Raw genomic sequence first — 14,296 nt, 5'->3', positions numbered from 1 at the left:
CCCCTACAGCCCCCTACAGCCCCTACAGCCCCATATCCCCCTACAGCCCCACATCCCCCTACAGCCCCACATCCCCGTACAGCCCCCTACAGCCCCTACAGCCCCATATCCCCCTACAGCCCCTACAGCCCCACAAGCCCCATATCCCCCTACAGCCCCCTACAGCCCCACAAGCCCCTACAGCCCCATATCCCCCTACAGCCCCACAAGCCCCATATCCCCCTACAGCCCCATATCCCCCTACAGCCCCCACAAAACACTCCCCAAACCTCCCTCCCTATCCCAAACCCCGACCCCATACCCTTACCCCCAGCCTCAATCCCCGGGCGCGGCCCCTTTAAGAGCGAGCCCCGCCCCCCCCTCTCCCCCCCTCCCCCCCCCCAGCCGCGATCGCTGCCGGGCCGCGGGTGCCGACTCCAAGATGGCGGCGGCGGGGCCGGCGGGCCCGGAGAGCCGGGTGCTGGGCTACGGCCTGCACCGCTGGAGCAGCTTCTCCTCCTCCTACCTGCCCGAGTGAGCCCGGCGGGGGGCGTGGGCGCCGGGGGGGGACGGGGGAGGGACGGGGAAGGGGGTACGGCCTGCCTCGGGGGGCTGGGGCCTGGCGGGGAGGGGGTTGGGGGCGCTGTGAGGGGGTTTTGGGGGCTGCGAGGGGGGAAGGGGGGCGGTGAGGAGGGAAAGGGGGTGGGGGAGGGGCTGTGTGTGAGGGGAGGGGGGCTGGAAGGGTTTTGGGGGAGCGTGTGTGGGAAATGGGGGTGTTCCGTGGGGTTTGGGGGCTGTGTGTGAGGGAGGGGGTGTTCTGTGGGGATTTGGGGCGGTGGGTGAGAGATAGGGGGGTAAAAAGCTTTCTGGGGGCTTTGTGAGAGGGAGGGGGTGTTCTGTAGGGTTTTGGGGGAACGTGTGTGGGAAATTGGGGTGTTCTGTGGGGTTTGGGGGCTGTGTGTGAGGGAGGGGGTGTTCTGTAGGGATTTGGGGCTGTACGTGAAATGGAGGGGGGCAAAAAGGTTTTGGGGGGCTGTGTGAGAGGGAGGGGGCGTTCAATAGGGTTTTGGGGCTGTCTGTGAGAGAAAGGGGGTGTTCTGTGGGGATTTAGGGTTGTGTATGCGGGGGTAAAAAGGTTTTGGGGGCGCTGTGTGTGAGGGGAGGGGGGTGGGAAGGTTTTTGGAGGGCTTTGTGTGGGGAGGGGTTTTGGGGGGCTGTATGTGGGAAAAAGGGGCATTCAGTAGGGTTTTGGGGGGCTGTGTGTGGGGAGGGGGTGTTCTGTAGGGATTTGTGTCTGTGTGTGAGAGGGAGGGGAGTGAGAAGGTTTTTGGGGGGCTGTGTGTGGGAAAAGGGGGCGGTCAGTAGGGATTTTTGGGGGCTGTGAGTGAGAGGGAGGGGAGTTGGAAAGGTTTTGGGGGGCTGTGTGTAAAGAGGGGGTGTTCAGTAGGGTTTTGGGGGGGCTGTGTGTGAGAGGGAGAGGAGTTGGAAAGGTTTTGGGATGCTGTGTGTGGTTCAGTAGGGATGTGGGACTATGCGTGAGAGTGAGGGGTGGTAGAAAAGTTTGGGGGGCTGTGTGTGGGGAGGGGTTTTGGGGGCTGTGAATGAGTGGTGGGGTGGTGAAAAGGTTTTGGGGGGTTGTGTGTGGGGAGGTAGAAAGGTTTTGGGGAGATTGTGTGTATAGGGAGGGGTGTTCAGCAGGGTTTGGGGGTCTGCGGGGTGATGGTCAGCTCGGGGGGGAGCTGTGTTTGGAGGCAGTGGTGGTCAGAAGGCTGGGGGGCTTGGGGCTGTGTGGGAGGGATGGTGAGAAATTTTGGGGGGAGCTGTGATTTACATGGGGTTTTGGGGGAAAGGGGTCACCTGGTGACCCGCTTGTTGTGGTTTTTGGGAATTTAGGGTCAGCCCGGAGTTGTGCTTCAGAGCAGTGGCTCTGCGCTGCACCACTAACGTGTGCCCGTCCTCAATAGGATCCTCGGCCTCCTGGCAGGCCACTTACGGCCCGTTGAGGTTCCCTGGTTATTGAAAGCAAAATTTGGGATGAAAACAACGTGGTCTGGCCGTTTGGGTTTTGCTGCCCCTTTCTGCAGCCCTTCAGGTCTGGGGGATTATTGGGAATACTTCGTTTGGGCGCCGTGCTCAGTGCAGGCCGTAGAGTCTTGCCTAATGAGTGCAGCGAGTTTAGTAACCTGGGGTTGAGGTAGCTCTGTCACCCGGTCTCAGCAAGCAGCGGTTAATTTAGTTGTTAATTGTTAATTTCACGGATTATCTTCATTTCCTAAAAGGAGGTAAAACTTTAACAAAAGTTTTGCTGCCTAAACCCACAGTGGCTGTATCTTTCCGTACGTTTGCTTCTTTAGATATTAAAAAGAACCAAGTTCCTTTCTAATTAATTATTTTTGGTGATAATGAAGTAATCCTTTCGGCCTTTTTTAGGTTAAAAAGCCGTTAAAGCATTTTTTTTTTTTTCAGGTCTGCGGTCGTGCTTGTAGTTATAAATTGTTGGCTGCTGAAGGAAGGGTGACAGTCCAGTATCGATCTCCCTGATGCAACACACAAAGATAACTCTCTTTCTCCTCCATGCGCCTTTCTGAGGCTCCCGTTAGCCCTTTTCGCCACCTTTTTGTCAGGATTTAATGCTCTCGTGGCACCTGCAGCGCTGCCCAAAGTCCTCCACGTCATTGCAGCCCGTGGTACGATTCCCCTCCCTGTAACGGGGCCGGTGTTTTACGAACGCCTGGCCTTGCATTTGGCTGTTTTTTAAGGCAGGGTTTGTAGGTGCTTATCGATAAAAGCGGGCGGAGCAGCTTTGGGGCAGTGTTCAGCAGTGCTGGCGATGACGGGGTTGTTCTCCAGCACGCCGACCCCGTTCGGGGCTCACGTGCTGATTTCTGAGCAGCCCTGGAAACACCAGGTGGGGTTGTGGTGAAAGAGGCCCTCGGGAAGGTTCGGTTTGCACTTGCTGCCTGCCGACGTTCGATTCCCACCTTCTGGGAGAGAGCTTGAACGTGGCCTGAAGGGGAAGGGGAAGGCTCCGACCTGTGGTTGAAGATCAGAGTCTTGAAAGGTGGAAACTCAGGAAGGAAATCCCGTAGGAGAGTGGTGTTCAGGGATGGAGGGGAGGTGGGAGACTTCAAAATCGCCGTTACAGGAACGTAATGTGCTGTGGGATGAACGTGCAGGTAGAGCTGAAAGTTGTCTTACTATTCATTTGGAACGAGGGGGTCTTTAAGGTCCTTTCCAACCCAAGCCGTTGCGTGATTCTATGAATTGTGGTTAGGCCGTAGTTTAAATAAGTTTGGTAGCGTAACTAAGAAGTCAGGGGTTTTCCTAAGAAGTTAGGGTTTCTACTTTAACCCTAAAGGGTCTCCTGCTGTCCTGCGTGTAGGAACACACGCCTCCCTTCAGTGTGTGGCTCGTCATTGGGAGCTTGCTCACTGCTGCCCTGGTGTTGGGAGTGAAGCGCTCGTGGAGGAGGAGCAGGGTGCATTACCCATGTTCTGTGTCAGCCAAGCATGATTTAAACGTGTCTCTTAAACAGTTATGTGGTTTTAAATGTAAAAATCAAAGCTGAGATAGAAAATCTTCATCGCTGCCGTCTGTGGAAGGAACTGGATATCCAGTGTCTTACTTGCGTCTGCGTATCGGATGCTGGAGTGACACTGAAACTTGTCAGAACACCAAAAGTCACCCAATAACTGTAATTTTTCACTAAAAAGACGACAAACAAAAACCCACCCTGTTTTCAAAGACCCGTCTGGCCACATTCTCGTTTAGGATCAGCAATCTGTTGATAACCACCAGTTTTCTGTGAGTGACCGAGCATTTTCTCGCAGCGAGCATTAACTTTTCTGTTGTGTTTGGTGGTACAAGGGGACTGGTTAGTGCCCACCCCAATTTCAGGCCGTGTTACCAGTGCCACATTCATCTGCACGTTTGCACAGGCCTTTCCAAACATCAGATGAGGATTGTCCTCCTCCAGCCTGCGGAAGAATGCTCCTAGTGGTTTGCAGATGGCTGGAGTTGTCTTCTGCTGGCTTGTAGCTACCAGCAGCTACACCGGCTTGGAAATTATTTAAAACTATCTGTGTCCAACTGACTGAGTTGGTCTGATGTCTAGTTTAGTCTGCATTTTGGGGCAAGTTGTGCCTTTGGGAAGAGAACCGGTCCAAGAGCAAATTTGTTCTTGAAACGTGGTGTTTCCAGGGAGCACTCCGTATCGAGAGGCTTCAGCCTGTCCAGCTTGGAAAACATTCAGCCCAGCCGGTCGCTGACGCTTCCTCATCGGATCCTGCCTTGCCTCTTTGTGGTTTCTCCCCGAATTGAAAGAGCCACGTGGGAGACAGCTCCCCCGATGTCCCACAAGGGACCACCGCGAGGACTTCCCCGCCATCAGCAGTGCGGTCACTTGGTGCAAGCCACACAAAATTGTGGTGTAGTTCCACGTGCCCCGAGAGAGGCAGACCTGGACTTTATTCCCCTCTCCCTCCTCCGGCAGTCCGCAGAAAGCGATGAGCTCAGGCGCTTCTTTTTTTGGACAGGGAGGGAATAAACAATTTATAGAAGGTAATATAACCCCCATTCAATCTTCCTTTCTTTGGTAAGGGAGGGGACCAAAAGCTATCTCTTTGTTTTCGGGGAGAAGCACTTTGTACCCTGATCTTTCCAATAGCCTGCTTTTTGTACTTGTTCCAGTTCAAATTTGCCGCTGGTGAATACAAGGAGCGGTGCTGTGCTCCCTGCAGTGGCAATCATGTGCCCTTCTCTGCTGGAAAGTGCCTCAGTGCTCTGTCCTAGGACCACGGCTTTCTAGTGGTTGCATCAGATTCCTGACTCACGGCATCGTGTAGCTGGCAAATGCGCCCAGGTCCTTCTGGCACTTTCACACAGACTAACAAGAGGGTTTTTTTTTTTTTTTTAAACAGCATTATTCCGGTCATGCAGCTTTGCTAGGAGGTTTCATCCCATTGCTGTTGCTCAGATCTTCAGCCATTAGGGTCTTCCTGTATGATACCTCTGTAGAGGAAGGTCAGAATATTTATTTATTTATTTTATTAATATTTTCAGATTATTTTTTTTTTATTGACACTTCCCTAAGTTATTTCTTGTGCTACTAAGAATATAAGATGGGTTTCTAAGCTGCTGATTCAATGCCAACAGTGGCCTTCTCCTAAATGGCAGCCACTTTTTTGTTACAACCCCTTGTTATTTATTTCACTGTGGACTTGAGTTATTCTAGTAATTCCAGTCTTTTCCGGTGTGACACTTCATGAGGCGCTATATCAAGTGCTGAAGCCCGGATAACTCTGTTCCTTTTCTAAAAGGCTTACTGGAGAAGTAAGGGGAAAGTAAAGTAAGCAAAAGATTTTTTCGTAGTCAACTTAGGAGTGACTGGGAGCCTTCCAAAGTGAGAATGCGTTATTTTTTTCTTTCTTTTTCACTGAGTTATGGCAGAAAGTTCCTGCTCAGAGTAACCAGCCATCTATTGCTGTCCTGTGTTTACCCTGAACCAAGGATGTACTCCCTTGTGTTTACACATCTAGGATATTGCACAGCATTTGCAAGCAGGTGCCGAGAACGTGCATAACGACCTGCTTTTTGGGCAAGGTCCATAGGATTTTAAAACAAACAAAAAAAACCTGAAAATATCCCGAATTCCAGCTACCTGATCTCTGTGGCAGGACAAAACGTGCGTTTGAGGCTAGTGGAACGGGAGTGCGAGTTCTCCCTCCGAGCAGGTGACAGCGATGAGTCAGGTCTGTATCTTGTGGCTTCGTAAATCTTGTTGGTGACGGATCCAGGTCTTGAAGGATCTCGCCCTTGAGCTGAGGTCAGAAATGTCTAACGCAAAGGTTTGCTTTTCCTTTTTGCTTTCTGCTTACCGAGTTCTGGGTCCTTAACTCGGTGAAGCCATCTCCTGTTGAGGTCTCGCTGGTTCAAAACTGCCCAAGCTGTGCAGCATCAAAGGCCTTTAGAGCTTTCCTGGCAGGGCAAACTGCTCCTCGTCCATTTGCTGGATGTCTTAACGCTGCTTCTTGTTTCTCACAGTTTCTTAAGTAACTCTGGTTACATAGCCCTGAGGACTTCCATTTTAGCTGTAGAACCACAACTGCTTTTGCACCTTTAAGCCTGCGTGTCGTTTTTTCAACTTCGTTTGTCAGCATTTCCAGTTTGACTTGAACATTTTAATTTAGTCAATCCTTTTTTGCTCTAGTCGCTTCATCTAGAGATGAGGGGAGCGGAGCAGACGCACCCGCTGGCCATCTGGAGTTACGTGCTCGTGCTGTATTTACAATTAATCGATACTTTTACCAGTTGCTAAAACGGGCTGGGGACGCAAACGCTGACTGATGAAGTGAGCTGAGTGATGCTGGTCCCTGGCTGATTCCAGCGAGCCCCATGTATAGAAACATTCCCAGATCTGCTTCTCTTCAGCATCCATTTGGAAAGTTTTTTCACTTGTGTGGCTTTTTTTGGATGTTTCTACAAATTTTCTTTTCCTAACAGACATTTCCCTCTTTGCTCGCATCACGTCTATAGCCTAGAATTCTTCTCTACAACCTGAAATAGAGTACTGCAAAATATTTCTGCAGGAAATAGTTGCCTACAGGTTGAGTGCACAAGTACTGGGTGATTTTCTGTCTGACAACTCAGTGAAAACGTGAAGTGGCGAGGAAGAAAAAGATCAAAAGGGTGAAAGTGAAAATGAGCACAAAATTATTAAGTTCATGCCTTACGTTGCCGTCAGGAGCCTGATAGCTCTCCATGGAAGTTTCTTCCCAGGTGAAGGCACAAATGCTGTGGTAGGTGAAGAAATTTTTGTTAAAATACAGCCATTATTTAGGAGGTTGGGCAGGTTTATTTGCTGGCAGAAGGCTGGAGGTAAACTGCTAATTGCTGCGGTCCCACGGCGTGACGAAGCTGGCAGAATCTCCAACGTCCAACCCTGGCATTTTTGGGGAACATTAAGATTGTAAGATTTTCATAGAAGGTGTTAACATCGCCGGATTATGGATCATTCGTTCTGTGTATGGTTTATATCCTTCAAGCTTAATGAAAGCTGGCTAGATTGTGATTACTAATTACTTGCTTAAAGAGTAAAACTAGTTGGAGCAGAGCGCGTTTTCCTCGCAGTGACTGTTGTTATTGCTGAGACAGCCTGTACAGTCTGATTCTTTTTTTATGGCAAAGAATATAGCTTCTTGTTCTGCACATTCATCTTTTTAGCAAATCGCTGTTGAAATGCGCTGTTAACTTTATCACCACGATTGATTTTTATGATGTGATCAAGATCTTTCTGTTGAGGCTAAGTGGTGTATTCAGCACTTAGCTGGAGGTCAAATTTTGTCAGCTTCCAAAGCAAGCCAGTGCTTGATTTATTTTAATTCCATGTTAATATAAACCTCTAATGATAAATGTATATGTGTATATTTTGACTACAGCCCGTAGAGTTTTGTAGGAGCAGTGGATTTTAAGTGTAGCTTGGTCTGAATTCAATAATACAGCTGCTGGGAGGAAAAGGAAGGAGCAGTGAAGACGTTGAGTGGTTTGTCACCTTACTTAGTTGCTGTTTTAGCTATTACTTGACACTCAGCGTGCATAATCTTGGAGAAATTATTTCCTGGATCGATTTAAGTCGAGGAACACAACCGTGTGTGTGAGTTGAGGACAGCAGCCCGCGTGCCAGGTGGGTTGAGAAGGCTCGCTGCGCGGCCGCTGCCTTCTGCGGTGCCTGGAAAATGGCCTGAAATTGGGGAGGGGGGGGTAAAAACTATGCCGGTCATTTTGGGTTTGGGTGTGCTCTCCGAACTGATTTTCCTCCCCAGCCTGGGTTTGGTGTTGCTGTAAAGCCCTGGGAGGCAGCCTGAGGTGGAAGGAAAAAAAGCTGGATTAGGTAAATGTGACCCATGAGTAAGGAATTGCTGAACGAGTTCCCACCCTCCTCTCTCATGATGGAGTTGCTACTGCTGACTTTCGGTTTGTCTTCTAAAAAAATCTGCCTTCTGGTACAGGATTTGGAAACTGCTGAACGTGAAAGGAAGGTGGCTTTGGGAGCTGTCGTGTGCTGGAGCATGAATTCATGTATCGTGCTCCAAAATAAGGAATTATTCCATAATGCAGCACCGCAGGCAAACGGTTCTGACTTGTAGCATGGCTCCCCGACCAACCAGTTCTTGAGATCACTCTGATGGTTTGTTATTTTCCTGGGTCTGTATTTTGTTTTCTGAACTCCCTGAGTAGAGTTGTGTTGTTTGCAAGATAACCTCAATTTTGAAAGGGAAGCTAACCCAGTGGAGGCGTTTCTGCCCGGAACCAGGAGGAATTTTTTGTACGAGTTTGGTTTTAAAGAAAAAAGTTGTGATTAACCTCAGTTTGGACATGAGGGGCTTCAATCTGTTCTGTTGAACGTAGTCTTCTTTAAATTCTTTTACAGGCATCAGTGTTTTGGGTGAACATTGTACTGAGTGTGAAGTTACAGTGCTGAGGAGTATTAAAGAAGTGTTTATGGCTTCTATCGCGACTTCATATCTTTACATGCAGTCAATCTGGTTTCTGTGGATTCCTCCTTTGGGTGAAAATGCAAAGTGGCACATAAAAACATGGTTGCAGTGCTGTGAAATCATGGGAGACCTAAGCCTGCTTCTTGGCCTTGGTCAGATTTTTCCATCCGTGCATTAGTTTCAGCAAAACCACTCCAACAAGGCTGTGATGCTTCAGAATACAGCACGGGAGATTCACCCAGACATGTGCCAGACACGGCTCTCCTCCAACCTCCTTGGGTAGTGTTAGTGGGCTCCACTACCAGTGTTTCAGCAAGATTTGGAAAGTGCAAGTTCAGGGACTTCTCTGTTAAATGCCATCAGTAGAAATCTCCGTGTTCAAATACCAGCTAAACTGCATTTTCTCAGCAAGGTGCGAGTTTTTTTTAAATTAAAACTACTTTATTACAAAGTGGCAGTTGCTGTTGATGTCCCAAACTGGCCAATTTTTACTGCAGGGTTTCCTCTATCGACTACAGATCCAATGAGCTGCAGAGCATAATCTCCTCATCTTTGCTGAATATTGAAGGGTAGAGTCTGTGCTATTCTTAGTCGTCTTATCAGGCCTGGGATTTATTTCTGTTCTGGAAACCTCCAGGAACGTCAATTAAGTTGCCTGCACGCTGTGATGCTTTTGTTTGTGGTTTGTAGATCACTTAGGAAGCCAGATTTCAAACGTCCTTGAGTCTTAGATGTGTAGAAACAATCGCTCGAGTATGAGAAGGAATGGTTCCAGGTAGTCTTGTGTGCAAAAACATCAATTCACTGGCTGGTCATCTGCAGATAAAAATGATTATGAAATCAGCAGTTCATCACAGAGTCGCTGAGGAAGGAAAAGACATTCTGATATTCCCAGCCTGGAGCCGGGGCCTCTCGCTGCTCAGGAGTTGGGTTGCTCGGTGCCTTGCTGCAGTCAGAAGTTTAGGCTGTGCTTTAGGGTTCTTGAGCACGACTGGAACAGAAATTAATTACTGGGGCACTCGCTGTGCCAATACAGTTGTTGAAATACTCAGCTCCTGGCGTGCCCGGAGGAAGAACCATCGCAGCAGGACGAAGGCACGACGGGATGCAGGGTGAGGAGGAGTGCTGGAGGTTTCTGTGTCCACATCATTTCGCAGTTGAGGAGAGGTTTGTTTCTACCAAGGGCTTTTGCCTGTCTTTGGGTGGCAATGATGAAAGGCAGCTAAGTTTTAAAAAAAAAAAAAAAAAAAAAAAAAAAAACCAACTGATCCTTGAAAGATATCATTGAGAAACTGATTTTCATGACCCTCTATCAGACCAGAGCGCAGTGGTGCCTGTTTGGCTGTCCAGCACAGCCAGTTGTGATCTGATGAGTGTGTATCTGTAAGGTGGTTGTTAAATTAAATTAGTTTTTATATGCTGTACTTGCTTAGCTATTTTTCTTTTGACAGAAGTGCATTTGTAATAAATTGCATGTGTTTGTGAAACAGCTGCTGAGAAGATGGAAATAAATTTGAGCGTTAAGTTGGCAAACCTCGTGACAATGTAGTATTTCAGGGTGCGTGCTTACGTACACTATTGCCTCAAGCTTCCTTGAACTTACTAAGCAAGAGGTCCTGCCTTAGTTCTTCATATTGGGGCTAAGAAATCCTCTGTTAACTATTTAAACCAAGCCTCAAACAAAAAATAACGTTTCTTCACTGGATCTGTGTGCTGCCTAGCAATTGTGCATGGTTTACTGTGTTCCAACGCAGAGGTTTCCATGTCTTCATGCCCTTCTGCTGTTTGAGGCAGGGAACTTTCACAACAGAAAGGAGAGAAACTTTGCAATGAAATCTAGAAAGCTGTTTGAAATGCTTTAGGGGGGAGCTTGTAGGTGCATGTAGCTCTTTAAACATTGCGGCCGGGCAGTTTGAAATCAGTCTTAATTAAATGTTTGTGGGAGCTGCAGTTAGTTGTAGGGAGAAAAATTTCTCTGGTTGTTTCCAGCCCTATGGAATAAGGTTTAGGGTTTTTGGTGGTGGTTTTTGTGTATGTGGGGGGGTGGGGGGGGTTCTTCCCCTTGGTTAAAGACTGTTCTAGTGTCTGGGCTGGGCAAGAGCATCTCCGTTGCTGCTTTGTACTGGCGGGGCTGGAGGTTGCCCATGTTCCATGTGGTTGGCCTCGTGCATCTTAGTCCTCCCTGAAATGGACTGTGTAGAAATTTTAGTCCCTGTTCCCAGTTGCTGTACTCTTGCTACTCTGTCTTGGGATGGTTCTAGGAAAAAATAACATAAAAAAGACATGGACAACCCTGACAAAAGTGCTTTGTCGGTTTTCAGTCAGCTGCTCCTTGCTCAGCACTCCCACCCACTTTTGCCACGTACCGGCGTGGTACCTCGTGGTTTTCCAGCAGAGCTATGTCCGACTTCCACATCCTCTTTGGGATGTGTGTGCCCTTTTCTGCACAGCTGCCCTCTGGCTGTGCCAAGCAAAGTTAGTGTTTTGGAGTTGCTTATTCTCAAGGACTTGTTCCTAAAGTCGTCGGCTTTCTTAATAGAAGCTTCATGAAAATATTTAGGCTAGGTGCAAATTATATCAGCCTAAAACCTAATTTGCTGTACATTTTGCAAAGTTACCTCCCTTGTTACCCCCCCCCCCCTTCCTCAAAAACAAAGGCGAGCTCACCCCTTGTGATTGTCACGTCTGAAACCACAGAGCTTTGCACAGCGAGCTCCTCTGGAAGTGCCAAGTGCGGGGACGTCGCTGTAATCCCGGCGGAGATCGGCCCGTGGTTGGTGCAGCGCGTAGGACGGGCTCTGGGTTGGGAAACGGAGAATTTATCTACTTCCAGCAGCTGTGAGAGCAGTGTGTGCACGGGTAATAAAAAGAAACGTCCCGTCGGTTCTGCCAGGAGCGTTTCAGCGTGGTCATAACCATCCTCTTCTCTTCTCGATGATGGGAGCACTTGCAATAAAACCTGAGACGCGAATAGCCGCGAAGGAAGCTGCCTTAGGGATTTAAGGCACACCCTAATGCCTCCGCACGTGTTCTTGCTGGTGGTGTGCAAATAAAGAAGCTCCCTCTGCTTAGCTTTTGGTGTGGGCTAGGAGTAACCACGGAGTAGTTGGCGTGCCGGGCCAGCCAGTTTCTCCTGTACTTACTCCACTATGGGAGAGTGGCATTGGGAATTTATGCCAGTAGATCCTATCCTCTTTTTTTTTCCGCCCCTTTTATGCTGGCACTAACGGTAAGCAGAATTGGAGAACTGACGTGACTGAAGAAGTTATTTCTGCTAGTCTTTTTTTATTACGGCTGCTGGTGGAGGGAGTGGGAGGATCGAGCACAAGTGGGTGGACTAGTCCCTCTTGGCAGCGTTGTAGATTTCTGCTAGACTAGCTGTTGTATCTACAGCTTCTGATTATGAATTATCTCAAACCACGTTTAATGAGTTCCCTTTTTTCCACGGAGAAAGCCGACACAACGGTATCGGTACGTGGAGTAGCTCAAGGGCTTACAAATACCTTTCTTTAACGTCTCGTGAAAATTGCGTGGACGGTCATCGAGTTGGTGGAGTTCTCACTTCTGAAGTTTCTCAGAGGTTTTAATTGAGATGTCACATCTGGGAAGCCTGCCTCTAGGTGCCGCGTAGGATTTCTGCAGTGTCCGGAGTGAAGGCTTTACATGGTGAGAGGCATCCGTCACTAGGAGACGTTTGTTTCTTGCTGTCTCAGGAATGCCTGAACTCCTCCAAGTATTCGAGCCCATAAATTTTCCCGAACCACGATGGTAGATTAACTTTGTACATACCAAATTCTGTCTTCGACATTTGTTTAATCCTAATAAACTAACAACCCATGTATTTTTAAACATATTTATAACTCTCTCGATGCTGCTGGCTTTTCTGTTTTCAATTTCTTTTTAGCTTTAATTTTACGAGAGCTACGCGGTCCTCTTCTCTCTCCGCAGAAGGATTTTTTATCTTGTCTGGTTGTCCTGAATGAGCTCCTCGTTGGTTGTGGCAAACTGATCTTTGACCTGGAGAAGCAAACAAATCCACTTCTAAAAATACGGTCTTTGGGATCTGGCCCAGTTAGAAAATGCCTCTTTTCCAGCGGGGCGTTATCTGACCGCGTGACGGTGCCAGCTCCTGCAAATGTTGCTCAATGTATGAAGGGCCTATCCCGTGATGTTTAAACAAATGTAATATCATAAATAAAACACATTCTATAGGGTGAACTGTTATTTGCATGCTGAGCTGAAGTTTCCAAGAGGAGAAAGCCGGACAGCGTTACATTTTTGTTTGCCTTCATGTCCATTAAGAGTCCCATCTCCTTCAAATACAGCCTTTTCTCTCTCTCTCTCTAGCTATTAAAATGCATTAAGACATTTCAAAGTAGCATTTCACCTTGCCCATGGCGTGGCTGCGGTTTGATTCTTCTTCCAAGTGCTTTTTGGTTTCTGGTGGTGACTTAGCACTGTGGCTGGCAACTTCTGTTCGAAATCTGCGTGTCTTAGCAGCTTCCAAGTTCTCCCCTCCTGGGAGAATTTGTCCCTGCTGGAATTAAGACAGACGGGAGCTATGTTTTCTTTAGGACTTGAGCCTCTTGGTGCCACAAACTGGATGTTCCCAGCTGGAAGTGTAACGGCCTGACCTTTCCTGTTCTGATGGGGTTTGAGCAAGAGGGCAGCGCGTGGTCGTGCGCTGCTCCCACGCATGCTCTGTGCATACACGACTAAATCAGCTGGCACTGCTGTTAGTAAGTGCCCTGCTGTGATGGCAGCTAGCTAAAGCAGAAGGGAGGTTGGGTTTTTCTTCCTGTGCTGTCAAAAAGAAGTCGTGGCACGTGTCCTGGAAAGGCAGCCGCTGGGTCGGCGCTCAGAGGTGCCCCCGCAGTGCGGGACTGCCTGGATCCCGTTGCTGGTGTGGTGATTTTGGGCTGCCCGATGTGGAAAGAGCGAGCTAATTTCTGCCTGGTAATGCTCAACCTCTGATTTAACCTCTTTCCCTTCCTGGCTTTCATACGAGCATTTTTTTCCTCCGGTCCTTTGTAGTAATCCAGATGCTCGTGTTCTTTTCCTCCTACACAGCAGATGGAGATGGCATAAGCCTTTTGATGACTGCGTCCTTCTTTTTACATAAGTTTTACGAGCTGGCAAGTTCGTGAGTTGGACTTGGTAGAGCTTTGTAAGCCCTGTCCAGCAGGTGGTGCGTTGTTACCTTGCCAGCAGGTTAACGGAGTAATTATATATATATATATTTTTTTTTATTTTTAGTTTTCAGTTTTTAATTTCATCTGGGAGGTGAACTGGGAAGAGCCTTACTGTACTGTTACAGGAAAGAGGAAAGGAGGTCCTTCGTAAGGATTATCCTGATGAATGTGTTTTGTTTTGGCCCAAACACTATTTGGAATTTGTTAATTACCCCAAGGCTGTGCTATTTCAAGCTGTACGCAGACAATTAAGAGATTTACTTTGCTGGGTGAAGAGTTAAACTTCTGCTTTCCTGTGCGTTGTTCTAGGCTTTGTAGCTCATGAAAAATAACGTGTTCGAATTCGGCATGAGTTAGACGGTCGTCTTCCACAGTCCAGCAAAACTTAAGTAGGTTAGCAGCTCACTCTCCCTGTTCCAGTATCGCCTGTCTAGTAAGGGACAGCTTTTGGCTCGCTAACTGCCTTGCTGCTCATCGGTTTTAACCTCATTGAAAAGTTCCTACCCCGTCGAGGTGAATGAGACCGTTTTTTCCACTTCACTGCAGACTTGGGCCTACGTAAATTCATCTGTTTTACATTTATTTCACAATTTGGATTTTTGTTTCGCAACGTGAAATTCCATTTCCCAA

The 14,296-nt window shown here is 48.1% G+C and overlaps 1 protein-coding gene across 1 annotated transcript in view; it reads left to right on the top strand.

The window, feature by feature from the left end:
* Positions 1–382: 382 nt before the first annotated feature.
* MKLN1 (muskelin 1) overlaps positions 383–14,296 on the top strand; it is a 94,319-nt gene continuing 80,405 nt past the window's right edge. Inside the window, exon 1 of the mRNA XM_040546282.1 lies at positions 383–513. Within this exon, the coding sequence (XP_040402216.1) occupies positions 422–513 (92 nt within the window). The 5' untranslated portion in view covers positions 383–421. The remainder of the gene's footprint in view (positions 514–14,296) is intronic.

Source organism: Cygnus olor, chromosome 1, assembly GCF_009769625.2.
Source record: "Cygnus olor isolate bCygOlo1 chromosome 1, bCygOlo1.pri.v2, whole genome shotgun sequence".
NCBI lineage: Eukaryota > Metazoa > Chordata > Aves > Anseriformes > Anatidae > Cygnus > Cygnus olor.
This window is presented reverse-complemented; position numbering and strand designations above follow the sequence as displayed.